Here is a 17,816-nt window from a genome sequence, read left to right on the forward strand (position 1 = left end):
GGCATCCTACAATCTGTATCAATTTTCTCTGGTTGAATGGGTGTGAGGAATCACAGGCTTTAGTTTACACCTAAGACAGTGGTCTTAGGTGCGAACAGAAAACCTTTCCCACACATAGTCACTGTCCTGACCTTTTGACTCGGTCTTCCACACGTAGTACAGGCGTAGGCACAGAATCGACAGGCGAAAGTGTAGTCGAGGGACTGGCAGGGGTCGGAGTCCGGGAAGGCGTAGAAGTTGCGTCGGTGTGGATTCAGAAGGCAGAGGCGTAAACGAAGAGACAGGCTGGGGTCAGGATCCGAAAAAGCATAAAACAGGCGAAGGTACAAAATCGAGTGGCTAAAGCGGTAGTCGGAAAAGCGGGGTCGAGGTCCAGGGGAGAAGTCGTAGTAAGGCAAAGGTGTAGTTAGTACGTAAGCTCCGGGAGAGAATCTCAATCGTGAGCAATGACCGGGGGGCAGATGAGGGTTTAAGCAGAGGACTGATTGACACGTGCACGTTTGGTACGGGGAGAGCTCGTAGGAATGCGGGAGCGCTTGCCTGCGTGAGGGAGATTTGTGGCAAAACCAACAGAATCAACCTGAACTCACAGAAAAACAAGAATGCCCCCGAGACACCTGCACCCCCCCCGGACCACTCTGGTATCAACATCCCCAAACCCATCCATACCAGCTTACAAGACTCAGAATTGGTGCAACCCTCCAACCTGGACCAAGAGCAGGATGGGACAAGAACCTGCACCACACTACGCACCCCTCATCCAGACCAGTAGGACAGCCAGACCACAGACAGCACCATCATGTAACCCCCCTGTTCATTCCAACAGAAAAGCCGAACTGACCCCCACCAGCATGGCGATGCTGCAGCTCTGGTCACACCAGCAGGCCCAATGGGCTCAGAGCTGGGGGACATACAGATGCAGCCATTCAAAATGCGTGGGCGATACCGCATTATTTTCCGGTACGCTGTACGCAGTCTACCGCAAGTTACCGGTAAATACCGCGAGTTACCGGTAAATACCGCTAGTTACCGTAAAATTCTCTTATAATATGACAAGCAAAATAATAGTATCCGGAATTTCGGCAAGGTGGGGCTAATAAAGCTCAACCTCTCATGTTTGAGCTGTGGCCATCAAAGTCTTTAACGAAGATATTACTAATAGTATTAATAATGAATGACCTTGGACAAGCTGTAAGTGTAAACTCAAAGTATTGCCCTGGTCAACATTCTTTTTTTCATTGACCGTCTTTGTAAAAGTAACACCACAGCATTTCGCAATCACGCATTTGTTTCCAATCATGCAAAGTACAGTAATTTTTGAGAATCGATTCACCATGCCTTTCACATGCTCATAAAAGTGATTGATTTAGGAACATAAACATATTACTGTATGAAAACTGTACTGTATACAGTATGTATATGTATATTTAATGTCTTAACTGTGCCCGTTTAAGTATTGAATATTCATATCTAATTTTACCACTGAAGGGAAATCTTAGTAGCTGAGCATAAAAAGAATAGGAGCATACTGCAACGCGTGTGAAGGCCATAAACGATATTAATTTTGGAACATAAACATACAGTATATGGCTGGTCTCGGTACTTTAAAGAAAACATACACGAAACATGGTTTCATTATGACCAGAATCGGTCTTGAGATATTTTTAACTTGATTTACAGTATTTGAGAGGTATGTCTTAACACCGATACTACAGTACGTAAATACTGCTCACGTATATGTTTCTAGGTTTATATTATGCATTTCATACGGTCAAATTACTTTTGAGCAACTAATAAGAAGCGCGATACGGTATGCCCAGGGCGTTTTAGTTTCGTTTTACTGGGACTCTGCTTAAACAATGTCGCCGTGGATTAATTAGAGATATCAAGTACATACAAGTCATTTTTTAAATGTTGTAGTTCGTCTTGTAAAAATGTTACGAGTACATCATCTATCAACAATTACACAGGTTCTGTTTCCATATTGGGGATTTTGGTTACGTAATATTATTTTCTAAATTTCACGTTGTGAATATATGATTTGGGCAAACAGAGCCGCAAAGAAGTACATTATGGGTTGTTGGGTTTTTTTTGCAGTTTTATCTAGAACAAGCGATGCTTAAACCTTTGTCTGATTCTTGTGAAACTATCCACACGACAGTTACAGTACCTAGGAGTTGACTTCAGTGATGTCACTGATGGGATGTTTCTAAAAATCCATCCTCTGTAAAACATCTTCTCTAGTTGTCCTGCATATGTATTCGCTAATGAAGCTGTGTGTTCTGAGCCTGGATCTCTACATTTCTGTATGAACCAGCTTAGAGGGCTAAAGACAGCTTGTGTTTAAATTGAGTGTAAGGCAATGTATGCTTCTAAAGTCATGGTCAGCATTTATTATTGTACTGTGCTGTAAACTTGTTCTGTGCCTAGTCACATTATTTTATAGCGTTTTTATAGCGTTATCAAATCCGGTGGCGCTGTGTGTTAGTTTCCTGACTCCCATGTCACATGGTCTGTGATTGAAACCTGTGAAACCGGTTTAATTCGTCACAGCCAGCACTCCGGCAGAGAGGGGGTTGTACTCGTAAAGTAGAAGCAGGCGAGATTTCCAGCGAAAGACACCTCCCCCCCCCCCCGCACCCTCATACGATTCAAATTGTATTACAGCATTGTAATTACACATTGTAATTGTATTACACATTGTACACATGCTTAAAAGAGAAGAGAGAAAACGCAAGCCTTCTTCAGGTGTGAGGGTCTTCTGCTCAGAATGAAACGCTAAAATGTAATGTAGGCTCTGAATGGGTTCAATTATGATTTGGGCTTGATTAAGGTCGCTGCCTTTCATCTAAAACCCTACTTGAATCCTTCTAAACTAAAAATCAGTGTTAGTGAGTTCTAAATAAAGAGGTATCCAGGTAACAGTGAAACGGGCAAACAGTCTGGGGAGATCGCCCGTTTTCCATGTAAATAGTTCCCTAGTTCCGCACCCCTTGGTGTTTCTCTCACTCTCTCTCGGGTCACCTGATCATTAGCTCGAAAGATTTCAGTGCTTTGTGTATATTCTAATGGTAGTGGGGGCAGGGTGTGTGGGAACAGGTTTGGTTGAAATTGCATTGGAGATCTATGTTCTTCACACCTGAAACATTTTCTCTGAAAGCATTTTCTTCGCAGTTTAACCGATCTTGTTACAGCATGTTACAGTTTACTATTATTAACCATATTAATTTTAAGTGCTTAATGCCATTTTTTGACCAGGCACGAATATTCTTAAGTCCATATCTTCGCAAGGGAATCAGTGCAAATTGCAATACTAATTAAATTAAAACTACTAACTACGACCTAATACTAACTAATTAAAACAAATACCAGAAACGTGTTGTTCTGTCTAATGACATTACAAGTGGAAAGATTACAGATTTTAATCGTCTTTAATTTTGTTACGTTATACATTTTAGAAACGTTTCATCCATACAAACACCACAAAACTATTTTCGATTGTATTTCTGAATAGTATGTTACACTTAGTTCACTGTTTTAAATACATCTAATTAAGAAAGTTAGGTGTTAGCATAAACTATTAGCAATCAATAATATTAAATTTAGCACTGTAATAAGCTGTTGCACTTTCCCCCGCATCTTGTAAAAATATATTTTCATTGTTCAAATATACATTAAGTCTGACTATCATATAATAAGTTAAATACAAAACTAAAGAAAAAATAGGGTTAAATATAATTCAAAATATTTTGCTAACAATGTTAACTGTTTATGAATAATAAAATGTATTAACTAAGGAGTAGGATGGCACAGTTGTTAGTATGTTTTTTGTTTTGTTTCTTTTTCATAAATACAAGAGTAGTACCTGATGTCTCAGTGGCTTTCAAAATTAAATTATGCATGCAAACCTGTGAACTAGAAAGATAACTAAGATATCCATCCATTTATAATGGTGGCGAAGTGGTTAGCATTGCTATCTTGCAGCACTGGGGTCCTAGGTTCAATTCCTGCCATCCTGTGTGTGTGGGGTTTACATGTTCTCTCTGGGTTACATGGTTTTTCTCCATATGTGTGATATGACTCCCTCTCGCACTCCAAAACATACTGGTAAGTTAATTGGTTTATGGGAAAACTGGCCCTGGTGTGTGTGTGTTTGTGTCTGTCTGTCCTGTGATGGACTGGCGCTATGTCCAGGGTGTATTCTGCCTTGTGTCCGTTGCTTACTGGGATAGGCTCCAAATCCTCTGTACTGGATAAAGAGATTAGAAATGGATGGAAGTAAAGGCACTGTGTGGATGGAACTATACTATACACTATGAAATGGCAGCATCTCACTGAGAATAAAATATCTTATAGTGCTGGCTTAAGGAAACAGCCTTTCCACCTCTCTTGCACATCAGTATCCATACCTAGTTATTTAAACAAATTGCCTCTAATTATAAACATCTTAATATGCTGGCTCTGTGGATCCGCATCAGCTATGTTTGCCCATTCCTTCAATTCATGTGCATCCAACACACAGTTCAATGCCAGCAACTACACATAATCTAAAATACAATCCTTATTTCAGTATCTATGTAAACATATAGTCTGTTAACTTCATCATCTTCATCAAAAGTATGCCTAACCCCATTAGGAAGTGTTCTTGTTATAAGTGTATTCCTCAGCTTTCCCCAAATTATCTTCTTCTTGCCAGCATCTCTAGTCTTTTATCCTGCAATAACTCAGCCAACACTTAAATCTCCAAAAGCTGCTTGTGTTAATTTCTTTAAATCACAAATATCATGTGTAAATACTGGCCATGTAATACTCTGCATTGTGGAATAATAGTTTATTTTAAAGGGAACTAGAGAAACTAAGAACTAGAGAAATCAAGAAAGGCTTTTTTTCTAGAATTAATAAATGCACATCCTGTTCACTGGGGAAATTAAATCCACACTGAGCAATCTTCAATATGTTCAAAATATGACAGCAAGAATCCTATCAGGGATGCATTACACCTGTTTTCAAGTCCTTACACTGGTTACCTATCAGATTTCGAGTCAACTTCAAAATCCTTATCCTCCTTATATACTGTCCTACAACTGTTATTATTGATCACCGAATTATTGTACTTGACATGACTTCATTCAGCCTTTCCTGAACGTCTATGACAGGCAGAGAGAGTGCTGTTTCTGGTGCGATCTTTTGCAGCTAACATTTCACTGTTTTAAACGAACAAGAAATTAGATTGCTCATAAATCACTTATTCTATATAAACACAGCGTAATTGCCCTCCGAAAATCCTCTTTTTCTTGTTCGTTTTAGAGACCTTGATCGAAACTGATTTTAGATGTCAGAAAGGATTTATTTTCTCTGTATTTCCTACATTGCTTTGTCGAGATTTTAACTTTATATCTAACTTTATATCTAGGCTCAGATTTCAACTATAAATCGTACAGTAATTAATAGCAGTAAATACTGATGTTTCGCGCCCTCTTACCAGAAAAATATATGTTTTGTAGTTGGGATTAACTTTATTTCATACGCGTAGCTACTCCGATTCGGACACCGAACAGTTAAACATGGCGGCAAATCAGACACCCAGAGAGGGGGGGCGTCTTCTCGCCTCCATAACTAAAATGCCAAATAGGAGTGGCTTAAGCGACATACACAGTCGTGTAACTGACAGTTTGAGGTAGCCTATCGTGTAAATTTCGCTTTGTTGCTGATAGGTTAAGCTTTCGAAACTCTGCCCCAAAGTCATGTGACTGATTTTTCGCCCTGTTTCGTTGGTTAAACGCAATGATCACAAGCACCACCATGGTAACTGGGATGTGTAGTTTTTAATTCCGTTTGAATTATAACTGTACGTACTGTCTTCATATTTGGCCAGGGCTTTAAAGAGAAGGCGCGCCAAAAAATTTCGGTGCCGTCGTCTCCGCTTTAAAGGTACCCCCGTGCTGGAAGAATTTGACCTCGGAACGTTTGCCCAGCATAGTTATAGTGGACATAAAAACAAGAGTTCGCTGGCATTATATCCTAGAAGACACAGACCGGCGCCAGACCGGTAAATGCTTGATGAACTAGGGATTGGACAGTTTCCAAGTGCTTGTACAAATGATGGAAATGTTCAAATAAATGTGCAAAAGAAATAAACAAAATAATCATTTATTTCTTTATCATATTGGCTAGCTAATGTCCTCTCTTTGCTAGTTAGTGGCTGTGTTTCTGTGTTGGGTAGCAACGGGTGACTGTTCTCAGGCGGAAGATGTAAACAGCTTAATTTTCGTGTTAAATAATTTTTAAAAATTAAAATTCATTCTAAACAGCAATCACATATTTGGGTACCGTTTCATAAAACTTTCATGCTTAAAATACTTAGGGAGAAATGGAAGACTGGTGTGTATTTTTTCTTTAAACTATCAAGACCAGCCATACACAGTACAGTTTATGTACATACAGTAATGTTTATGTTCCTAAATTAATATCGTTTATGACCTTCAGATGCGTTATACTCCTCTTCTTTTTATGCTCAGCTACTAAAATTTCCCTTTAGTGGTAAAATTCCATTTAAATATTCAAAACTAAGCAGATTGAAACGTGCACAGTAAAGACATTAAATGATTAAATCTTTTCACTACCAACCAATGCACCACGAGTGCCCCTGTCGGTCATTTTGGCCAGCCAATCACTTACCACGGTGCCCTGCGGGTGGGTTACTGAACCGCGGGTTTTTAATGCTCATTTTGAATGGCTGCATCTGTATTTCACTTCAGCCTTTCACTCTTGCTTCCTTCCACTGAGGACAGAGCTGCGGGAGAAAGGGCGCTATAGAGGATCGCTGTGGAGAGCTGCCGATGTGCTTTGACATCTGAGCTCTGTGGAAAACGATCTCAATACAATTCTGAAAAACGCGACTCCCCGAACGCCAGCCGAACAAGTCTCCACAGCCAAAGCGCTGTGCCTCTTTTCAGCTGGCGATAAACCTTTCCTCGATCCTTTGCGGACTTGTAAAACTGTTCATGATCAAAATAAAAAACGCTCACGCTAATACACAAGCACCCGTGTCTCGCCAAAGCTGACAAATAAACAGACAGACAAGCCGCACTGCACGTGTGAACAGGGGAATGAGCGAGCAAGCGGGGATAGAGCGCCTCCTGCACTTAGAAGCTTACAGCACCTGGTATTCCCAGGCGGTCTCCCATCCAAGTACTAACCAGGCCCATCCCTGTTTAGCTTCCGAGATCAGATGAGATTAGGCGTGCTCAAGGGGGTGTGGCCGCAAGCGAGAGCAATGCTTGCTGGCACCCTTCTTATAGAGAGGACAGCTCCGTCACCTCTTTAACGACGCTGCTTTTTTACCCTTGCGTTTTTCTCTTCTTCCCACGTTCTCTCTCTTCACTGCCTTCGTCCTCGCTCTATTTCACTTCAGCCTTTCACTCTTGCTTCCTTCCACTGAGGACGGAGCTGCGGGAGAAAGGGCGCTATAGAGGATCGCTGTGGAGAGCTGCTGATGTGCTTTGACATCTGAGCTCTGTGGAAAACGATCTCAATACAATTCTGAAAAACGCGACTCCCCGAACGCCAGCCGAACAAGTCTCCACAGCCGAAGCGCTGTGTCTCTTTTCAGCTGGCGATAAACCTTTCCTCGATCCTTTGCGGACTTGTAAAACTGTTCATGATCAGAATAAAAAACGCTCACGCTAATACACAAGCACCCGTGTCTCGCCAAAGCTGACAAATAAACAAACGGACAAGCCGCACTGCACGTGTGAACAGGGGAATGAGCGAGCGAGCGGGGATAGGGCGCCTCCTGCGCTTAAAAGCTTACAGCACCTGGTATTCCCAGGCGGTCTCCCATCCAAGTACTAACCAGGCCAATCCCTGTTTAGCTTCCGAGATCAGACGAGATCAGGCGTTCTCAAGGGGGTGTAGCGGTGAGTCTGACTAATAAGGCAGAATTAAGTGTTGCTGTGCTTTCCCAAATTAGGACTCATCTCTCTGTTCATCTCTGTGGTGCAGCCACAGAGAAACTATTCATGCAGGCTGATTTAAGGGTTCCTTTGATTTAAGGTTTCCTAGGACAGCTCCCAAAGGGGGATGCACTTAGCTAAGCCTGGCTATCATGATCAATGGTCATCCATTGGCGCCTATCTGTCTAGGGAGTGCCAGATGGACATCTGGACTGCATTCCTAAGTGTCAGGAGTAAGTGACTCATATCTCACCTTGATCAACCAATCAGGGACTGGTAGGGCCGAGTAATCCACGTAGGACTCTGATGCCCATGGAACTTTCAGCCAATCAATGAGCTGAAGTTCCTCCAGGTAAAAACAGGCAACACAGAGAGCCTGGGAGATTCAGATTCAGTAAGATTCAGTGAGATTCTGGAGAGGATTCTGTGGACTGTTCTAAAGGGAATTCAAAGGAGAATTCCAGGGCAGGACGGCCCAGGAGCAGAAGGCTCCCAAGGGCAGGACATTCTCGCAGAGTGCCTCCTGACCATCCTGAGACTCAGCCCAGACAACCACGGAACGGCCAGTGTGTCCGAGTGCCAGAACTTTCCTTTGTTCTAAGAGTCTAGAGCGGAGGTTGCCAGAGAGTAACCAGAGGATCCACCCGAGGTTAGCACCAGCAGCAGGCCTCGTGAACAGATCAGAACTGTGGACAGCTGAATCACTATTCAGAACTAGCTCTTCACCAGGAACGAACCTGTCCTCTTCCTGACTTGCTGCAACTCACAGTCATCTTTTCTCCTGTGCACAAACTTTGCTAGTTAAAGCCAACACTAACTAGCCGGTCAGTGAGCATCAGCAGCGTACCGTCGCAAGCTGCACAGCACAGCCTGGCACCGAGCCAGAGAGCGCGGATTGGACAGCAACAGCCTGCAACTGTTTCTTTGTGCTCGCAGGAGATCTGAATCCCCAGAGATTGGATGAGTATTCAACTTCAATGCATTACAGCTCGAGAATTCAATTGTTATCCCAACCAGTTGATATCAATTTAATTCCTAAGAGTTATATACTTGTTTTGAGTATCTAATGTAGAAGTTATAACCAAGTGCATTTACGAAACGGTCTTAATGAATGATATACTGAACGTATGTCCTCTTGATATATGTAACTCTTTGTAACTGACTGAATATATATATCTTTTGTATTCTGATAACCCTCTCGATAAGATCTATTAGGTTTACATGCTTATTCTATGTATTAATAAAAGTATCCTCCTGTATTAGAACCTGTGTGTGCGCGTTGTTTGAGTTATATCGCATGGTTGGATTCTAAAGCCATCAAAAGAATCAATTTTGTGATTTACTGCTACAATTAATAATTGTCCCGGTAAATGCCCAAACCCTACAGAACTGGTGCCTTCAGAGAGCACACTACATTACATTTTGGCGTCCCTGGGCCGGCTATGGCAACGTTACACCTTCCTTGTTTGCCTTATTCCCCACACCTGTCCCTTGTTCCAGCCCCTTTTCTGTTCCCCCTTATAAGCCAGACGCAGACGCCAATCTGGGCTCTGCATTGGTTCCTGTATCATGCGAGCCCGGGTCCTGGATGTGTCTGGCTCCGTCATGGTTTTAAGTTTCTGTTCCTGTTCCCCTTGCCGGTCCCGACCCGGTTCTGGTTTTTAATCTCCTGTCTTGGATGGATCTCCTGGCCATGGACTTTTGCCTTCTTTTTGGGCTTCTCTTTGGACTCGTCCCCGGATTGTTTGCCTCGCTACACCTTCCCCAACCGCCAGCACTCCATGGACACGCCCCCCTGTTTTTATTCCCGTATCCTGCATGACTTTTTCCCTGTGTTTCCTCACTCAACCCCAGATTGTGTCATCCGCATAGGGGCCGGAAAGAAAGCTTTCGTGACAATTACAGTGCTCATTACCACTACAACGACAATAGAAGTTTTTTTTAAAAGAAACGAATGTCAAAATGTTTCCAAAACGTCCACTTGTGATTAGTTACACGATCCCATATTAATATAACTATCAAGTGATGTTAAATCACTACAACATGTATTTTTTTACAATAACAGCAAGTGGTGTTTTTACTATGTATTCTTAGAAAAGGATAAATCGTTATAACTTTTTATGAATTACAGAATATAAGCTTAATAATGTTAGAACAAGCATGTTAAAACCAGAACCCATTTAAGTTACCAAGTTAAAGACTTTGATGCATAAAATATTTATGCATAATTAAAATATTTATGATGAAGGTGGAAGGTTGTGTACTTTTGTCCACAAGAGCAATCTTTCTTTTATAAAATATACCTACTTTTTAATGTTTAATGATTGACATTCTGTAATACACAGTTTCAAATTATTAAAAATCTAAAGATTATGCAATTTAAATTCTTAATTGTAAAAAGACTATCCCTCAGCAGTGACTGGGATTCAAAACCAGGCGTTTTCTGGTGATAGCTCAAATGCTGTATATGAGATGTTAAGCTGTATATGATCTGTAGGTGCCATTGCTCCAGGTGAGGTGTGAACACACAACATCGCCATGACTCTGCTGTGCACACTGACTGATTGTGCCACTGGGGCTTTGCAAGTCGCAAGTCAGTCCAAAGACTTTGAACAAACAAATGGTGAAACAGGGTTTCGTCTGTGGATCAATCTCCACATGGGGAAAGGGGACAGTGAAACAGTAAGGAAAATACAAGAGAAGAAACTGAAAGAATTATAATCACTGCAAAATAGGAAGAGGTGGCTGGACATGTTAAACAGTTTGGTGGTTAATTTGTGACATTTTTGGTGACAATCAGCACACGGATTTCTCTTCATGTTCCTTAAGATGTGCAGTATATATTTTCATTGTAGATTGGTTACTTCAAAAGTCCAGTAAAGTGACAGTGGAGAGCTAGCCGATACACATCTTAAAGAAGACTCCCTGTAAGTCGATTAAACATTTTATTTTCAAGTCAAATCCTTTACATGAAATAGACACCAACAATAGAAGGGGATGAGAAATGTCTTTTATCAAAATAAATCTGCTATTCACAGACCTCGGCCACAACATCTCCCAGGTACTTCTGCAGGATAAGGTCAAGCTCAGCTGCAGCCTGGCGGAAGCACTTGTTCACCTCAGATAAGTCACACCTGGCCACTGTATTTTCGAAGTAGGATTTCAGCGCCTCTTTCACCTCCTCATAGTTGTCCTGCTTCATGATTCCTGTGCCCTGGGAGAACAAGAAAGGTGAATATTCATCATCATCCCTCAAAAATTCTCCAAATTGCCTGACTGCAGACACCACCATGAGGAGAAGCTGGAGTGACATAACATCATCAGTAGGCAGTGAGTCAAGAGAGGGGGAGTCATCCCACTGTTATCCTTATCCATGATCAAGAGTCTCACCCCCTGCTTTACGCTGTCCCTAGTGGTGATCTGTAGACAGTGTGTCTTCCACCTCACCCACCTCCTGAGGCAATAATCTTGAATAAACAGAGGGCTGGAGGCCCAGCCCGGCTCCTGTCTCTCTCTCCTTGGGGACAGGAGATTTTCTCAGAACCATGTTGAGGTGAAATGGGAGTGGGATGACGCAGGTGTCTTGGAGAGGTGAGTCGCCCCAGCCCCTGCATACCTCAGTGTGATTCAAGCAAGGGGGAGGGGTTTAAGGGACTTACCAATCCCGCGTATGCACCCTCTGATTCAAAGTCAGGCAGGAGCTCATTGTACAGCGCCAGGCAGTCCAGCTGGATAGATGATATCATGTTCTGAGCCCAGGTCCGCACCCGTATCTCCTCCTCCTGGAGCAGCCCCTCCAGCTCGACCTGCAGGCCCTCCCTGAGCCGCCACAGGGCCGCTGGGGTCAGGCCCGGGTGAGCGGGTGTACCAGGGGGTGGGTGAGGGGGTGTGTGAGGGGGCGAGCAATGGGGTATGTGGGCTGCCAAGGAGGAGGTCCATGCCCTGTCCTTCTGCAGATCCCTCTCCGGGCCCTTAGCGTAGTTCCACAGCTGGGTCTCGGTCTCCTGCCTGGTGATTGGCTGGCTGGCCTGAGGGGACAGGGGCACAGAGAGGGCATGAGGAGGACAGAGAGAAAACTGAGAGGGTCTTCTCTAGGAGGACCAAGCCCTGCCCCTGGTCTCCCAGCAATCACAGTCACCAACATTGCAGCTCAAACCAAACTTTCAACAGATGTCACAGACATATCAGGCTCACAGACTTGCAACTCTCGGCTGCCCGGGGTGAGACGCAGGGGGAGTCTGCTCCCTCTTCCTCTGACAGTCTTATCAGATGACAGCGGCAGACCTGATCCAACCCCACCTTCCCTTTCACACACAGCCACACACAGGCATGACTGTGTCACCATCATCAACACCTCCACCATTATAATCTCCACTATCTTCGTCACCATCATCTTCATCACATTTCTAATAAATGATCTCCACCATCTTCATCACCATATCCTTCTTCATCATGACAATCATCATGTCCACCATCATCATCATCGACACCTTTCCATCAACATCATCATAATAACCACCTTCATTATCTACACTACCATCTGCATCACCATCATCATCCTGAGCAGAACACATTGGTTGTCTTACACTGGACGAATCTTTGCTCAGAGCCTCAGTATCGGTTGCCCCTCTCCAGCCTTTCAGGGTCACGTCCACCTCTGTCAAGACCTGTCAGCAAGACCTTTAGTCTCACCAGCAGAAGCCAACCAAGTTTGTGTCTCAGTACAGGTTTATTCTTAGTCTAACAGTATTAATACAGTATTCTTTACATAGAGGAGGGTGGGGGTGTGGAACAAGCTATCTAGCCATGTTGTTGAAGCCGATAGGGTGGCTTATCTTAAGAGAGAGCTGGATGAGACCCTACAGTCAGGACAGGAGGCACTACTGTATGTAGAGGGTGGTGGGTGTGTGGAACAAGCTATCCAACCATGTTGTTGAAGCCAATACTCACGTTCCTGTGGGATCTGCCCCAGGTCTCGGTGTGACACCCTTGTCTCTGCTCGGCCATTCCACTCTCGACTTGAGCGAGTTTCTCCAGGCGGTGCTGGGGAGGAGAAAACAGAGTTACCAGCCAGTCACACAAACACACATCATCATGGGCCAAGATGACCCCACATGACAGTGGCCTGTCGTCCTCGATCCAGAAGCAGTGTCCAGCCCTCAGCTATCCAGCTTCATGATCCCCAACATCCCTGTCGAGACCTGTTGAGGGGCCAGTTCTGCTAGACCAGGGGTCTCAAGCCCAATCACAATCCCTGGAGAGCCAGGTGTATCTCCAGGTTTTCTTTCCAAATGGGGCTAGCCAATTCAACAATGAATCTAATTATTTCCATAAGAAGATGTGGAAATAATGTGTTTAATAATATATTTTGATGTCTCTCATGTTACGCATTCCACTCGTGCCGCTCTCCCTTCTTGCATTCCCACGCGCACACCCTGTAAGACAAGCTCTCGCCGCAAGTAACGCCAATCACCTTTCTCTCCCGTCTCTATTTTAGTTCTCCTTTTTCCTCACTTCCCCGCTCACTATTGCGGATTCTCTTCGAGCTCCCTAGTGCGCGGTTTTCTCTTCCTTGTCTCAGGTTTTCGAACTCCTAGTCTGTCTTTCGTTTTCGCTTTCGTCTAGTGATTTGGATTGCTGCTTCCGTTTGCGCCTCCGTGTTCCGATCGTCTCGCCTGCTTCCTGGATTAGATTTCTGCCTAGTGTTTTGGATTGTTGCTTCCTGCTCATCTCCCTGTGTGCCGACTTACTCTCCTGCCTCCTGGTTTTCGTTTTTGCCTAGCGAATCTGCTCAGTGTTTTTCTCTAGTCTAGAGTCCAGCATAGGATCCTATTGCCCTAGCAGCCCTATCTAACATCTCACTGTTGAAGACTCAAAATATTCAAGGCACAGTTGGATATTTAAGGTCTGGATAAAGGTACAGTATTAGAATATTTTTTGTTTAATTAAAAAATTAGATCAACTTTGTAACCAAGACCTCACACACAACTTCACACACACTCACCCTCTCACTACTACTACTACTACTACTACTACTAATAATAATAATAATAATGCAGACTTGCTTTTCTTGGGGTCTTGGGTTTGGCTCCTGTGTTGGCTGAGTCTCCTGTTACCTCCTTCCTGATCTGGGGATGTCAGACACAGTTCTGTTACAGACACGGGCTGGACTAGACTCACAAGCACAAACACCCACAGACACACACTCCCACACACTAACACACACGCAGATGCACACACTGTCAGGTAGAGTCTTTCTCCTCCTCAAGAGAAGACAACAGAGCCCTGCTACTGCGATGAGCTTTAATTTCAGGAGGAGGAAGAAGAGGAAGAATCACAATATGAAGAAGACCAGCAGTGGACTCACAGCTCTCTGGGTCTGGGGCCTGACTCTCAAACTTGTCTCGAGTCTCTGGTGGGTTTGGACATCTTCTCTGTTCACCTCTGTTGACATCTGTGGACAGGACAGTTCAGTTAGACAAACAAGTTCGACCAGACTTCACTCTCATAGTCAATCAATCAATCAATCAATCAATCAATTTTTGTCTTATATTTTGCCTTTTAATCCAGAACATCAAAGCACTTTACAAAACATACCTGGAAAATAGAGTATAAATGTGTAATACTGTAGTTCCTGGAGTAAGTGCTTGGATAATCCAACTACCACTGTTGTTACTTCTGCTGCTACTACTATGACCATGACTACAAATTCTAATACTAATTCTGATATTAATACTAATACTGCTGTCATTACTAGTAATAGTGATAAAAACAGAGCACACACAGCTCTCTGGACGTTGGTCTGGAATCTAGAAAGTGGTTCCATTCTCAGGCGACTCTGGGCCTCAACACCTGTTGATGGGTCACTTCTGTCAGACACACGAGTGGAGCCCAAGCCCACCTACACACACACTCACACACACTGACAGATATACACCCACACAATCACACACATTATCACACACTGACAGACACCCACCCACACATATTCACACAGAGACATTACACACACACACAGACACTCACACACACTCACAGACACACATTCTTACACTGACAGACACACACACATACACTACACACACTCACAGACACACATTCACAGACACACATACAGACACAACACACACTCACAGACACGACATACATTTATATACACAATCAGACACTCACACACATACTTGCACACATTCACAAACACACACATAGACTACAAATACTTATAGACACACACCAACACACACACACAGACAAAAACACACACACTCATAACTACAAATACAGTATAACTAACACTAACACAAATGCCACTAACATTAAAACAGTAACACTATCACTAAGAATTACACTATCATCACTGACACAAACTACTAATACACTACTAATACTAATAATAACAGTAATGCTATCACTACAACTAACATGACTACTAGTGTAAATACTCTAACAGTAACTCTATAATTATAACTAATATTAACATGAATACTGGCATCAAAACTATCAGAAGCGCAATCACCATTAATACTGACATGAACACTAGCATTAATATTAAAGCTACCGATTGTAATCACTAATATTAAATATGAATACACTCACATTAGTATTAGTACGTGACGTCAAACCACTCTTTGTGACGAAGGTGAGACACCTAGCTGGGCACAGTGACGTGGCACGTGTCGCCGTGGTTACCATACTTATAATTTGTAAACAGTGGAAAAATGCATTTAAACTGTTACCTACATGAATATATCAACTTGGAATATAATTTTCAAGCTCTAGATACAATTTCTAAACAATCATTTGAATAATCATTCTTTAATTTGGGATTGAACATTATGAACACTAAACGCACTATGGTATTTGATCGATACAGGCTGTATTGACTGTTTTCTAGATATTTAAAGAATTTAAAGAAAGAAAAGAATCAGTACTCACCAATCGGTGAAGTTAATCGACGATTCTAAGGTTTTTCAGTTGAATTAATTGGTTGTCGATAGATAAGTGATCAATATCTCTCCTCCGAGCGCTCAGCGCGCCTCCCTCGGTCTCGCTCTCTGATCCCGACGCTCTGGCTGGTGTCTGTGACGTCACAGCGCTCTTTCTGACAGAGCAGAGCGCGTCTCCGATGGAGGAGACATAACAGCTGGAAATGGAGAGCGACAAACCGAGGAATACAATTTATTGAACAAAAAAATAGTTTACTTCACAGACTAATGCGTTGTAAAGCATACTCGCGTAGAGCAGAAGAGAAAGGGCACAAGTTCCTGTAATAAGCGTTTTTAAGCTTTTTACACGAATCTCCACAGAATAGAAGCCAGGAGGATCAGACTCCTGATCCTGGAGCTTGAAGAGTATCTCCTGGTTTTATTTCCACCCGAGCTCTCAGCTCCTCAGCCGGTTTGATGATTTAATTAACTGTATAACTGTTATCAGACTCTGTTTAACTGTATATTTATAAGACTCAGTGAGAGACGTGTGCGAGACGCTGTATCCCAGGGCTGGTGTGGAATCACACACAGACAGGTCTTCTGTGTGATCTGAGTCCCACTGCTCAGAGCTACAGACTTGTCAACTGGTCACTATTGTAGACAAGACCATCAGTCTGCTGCTGCTAATAATCATATTACACTTATAAGAGTAGCAATACTGCTGTTAATTAAATCAGTAAAAATAATAATAAGAGATAAACACATATTGCTCAATTTTCAGTAAAACACTTCTGACAGAGGGATGGAGGCTGACTTACAGTAAAGACAATGAATCAGGGCAGTAATACTGAAGGGCTGGAGGTCCTGGAAAGGGTTAATAGAAACTTTTGCTTCTGACCTGGAACAGAGCCCACAGCTGCCAGATCAGTGACCCTTGAGCCCAGTTCACAGAGAAGAGAACCCGGAGCTCTTCTCTGTCTCTAAAAGGACTGTGAGGAGGGAGAAAAGGGGGAGATGTGACCTGAGTCCAGGATGTTCTGTCTGATATTATTCATATAGCAGCACCGATTGTCTGAATGTCCACTGGTTCTGAATTGTCAGGACAAAGAGAAGGAGCTTCTGTCTGTTCAGGAGGTAGGAGTTTTGGTAAAGTACTAAGGGATCCAATGCTCTGTGTGTGAGTCTGAGCTGTGAATCTGACTGAGAGGAGATAAAGATTTTTTTTTATTCTGCCTCTGATAAGTTTTCTCCTTTGCCAAGTGGTGTTACATCCCCTTCAGATACTCTGCACAGACTGTCAGAGTGAGAGAAGAGAAGAGAGAGAGATGGACAGATAAGAGCACACACAGCGAGAGAGACAGGAAGGGGGAGAGAGAGGAGAAGGAGCAGGAAGACAGTGCAGGTGTTCAGCCACACTGTGACCACAGGAGACAGGAGGCTTTTCTCAGCTGCTGAGGAGCTTAGTGCTCCTGCCCACTCAAGCTCAGAGACTCTGGCAGAAGTCAGGTCTGAGAGCTGCTCCTCATACTGACACTGGAGCTCTGAGAGTCAGCCTCCATTCTGACAGGAATAGCCCCTCCTGTTCAGCCCTGAGAGACACACTGAGAGCTGTGAGAGCCCTGAGACATCTGTGTGGGGAGAAGATCTGTCACCCTGTAGAGCTCTGAGCATTGGGCTCCCCTGTGTGCCTCACTGTACAGCAACAGAGCTCTGACTGGACTCCCTGTGTGTCTCTGTACAGGACTAGATATCTGAACACTGGGCTCCCCCGTGTGTCTTCCTGTACAGCTCAGTTCTCAGCTGCCTCATCACACTGCACTGAGCATCACAGCACAAACCACAGACTCACTGCACAGTCTGATCTGTAGTTCCAGTAAAGCTCTGACGAAACAGGCCCATTTCCTAAAGACAGGGGAGTGAAGAGATAATGCAG

The 17,816-nt window shown here is 43.4% G+C and overlaps 1 protein-coding gene, 1 non-coding gene and 1 pseudogene across 5 annotated transcripts; all 3 read right to left on the minus strand.

The window, feature by feature from the left end:
* Window positions 1-7,150: 7,150 nt before the first annotated feature.
* LOC138217573 (5S ribosomal RNA) lies at window positions 7,151-7,269 on the minus strand. The gene has a single exon (XR_011181285.1). It is a non-coding gene; the product is annotated as a 5S ribosomal RNA (ribosomal RNA).
* Window positions 7,270-7,806: 537 nt separating this feature from the next.
* On the minus strand, window positions 7,807-7,925 carry LOC138218952 (5S ribosomal RNA; annotated as a pseudogene).
* Window positions 7,926-10,883: 2,958 nt separating this feature from the next.
* Window positions 10,884-16,020, minus strand: LOC138242418 (uncharacterized). Of its 4 annotated transcripts, none has more exons than XM_069197902.1 (7): window positions 15,891-16,020; window positions 14,323-14,409; window positions 14,021-14,083; window positions 12,906-12,998; window positions 12,542-12,622; window positions 11,615-11,983; window positions 10,884-11,169 (listed from the first exon to the last, which is right to left on the minus strand). In XM_069197902.1, exons 2-7 carry the CDS (start codon window positions 14,407-14,409, stop codon window positions 10,984-10,986), a joined length of 879 nt encoding a protein of 292 aa, XP_069054003.1. In that variant the 5' UTR covers window positions 15,891-16,020; the 3' UTR covers window positions 10,884-10,983. The 4 variants fall into 4 exon arrangements, with proteins under 4 accessions (XP_069054003.1, XP_069054002.1, XP_069054004.1 ...); XM_069197901.1 differs by lacking the exon at window positions 15,891-16,020 and adding an exon at window positions 14,740-15,317; XM_069197903.1 differs by lacking the exons at window positions 14,021-14,083; window positions 15,891-16,020 and adding an exon at window positions 14,740-15,317.
* Between the last annotated feature and the right edge of the window lie 1,796 nt (window positions 16,021-17,816).

The sequence above is a fragment of the Lepisosteus oculatus genome, chromosome 14 (genome assembly GCF_040954835.1).
Source record: "Lepisosteus oculatus isolate fLepOcu1 chromosome 14, fLepOcu1.hap2, whole genome shotgun sequence".
Taxonomy (NCBI): Eukaryota; Metazoa; Chordata; class Actinopteri; order Semionotiformes; family Lepisosteidae; genus Lepisosteus; species Lepisosteus oculatus.

What these genes read in the sequence shown, in the direction of transcription:
- LOC138242418 (XM_069197901.1), bottom strand. Translation starts at nt 14,781, where the DNA reads ATGGAACCACTTTCTAGATTCCAGACCAACGTCCAGAGAGCT. An exon ending in TGAGCAAAGATTCGTCCAGT is followed by an intron (nt 11,984 to 12,541) that starts GTAAGACAACCA and finishes CTGTCCCCTCAG; the next exon opens with GCCAGCCAGCCAATCACCAG. An exon ending in AGGGTGCATACGCGGGATTG is followed by an intron (nt 11,170 to 11,614) that starts GTAAGTCCCTTA and finishes TTGTTCTCCCAG; the next exon opens with GGCACAGGAATCATGAAGCA.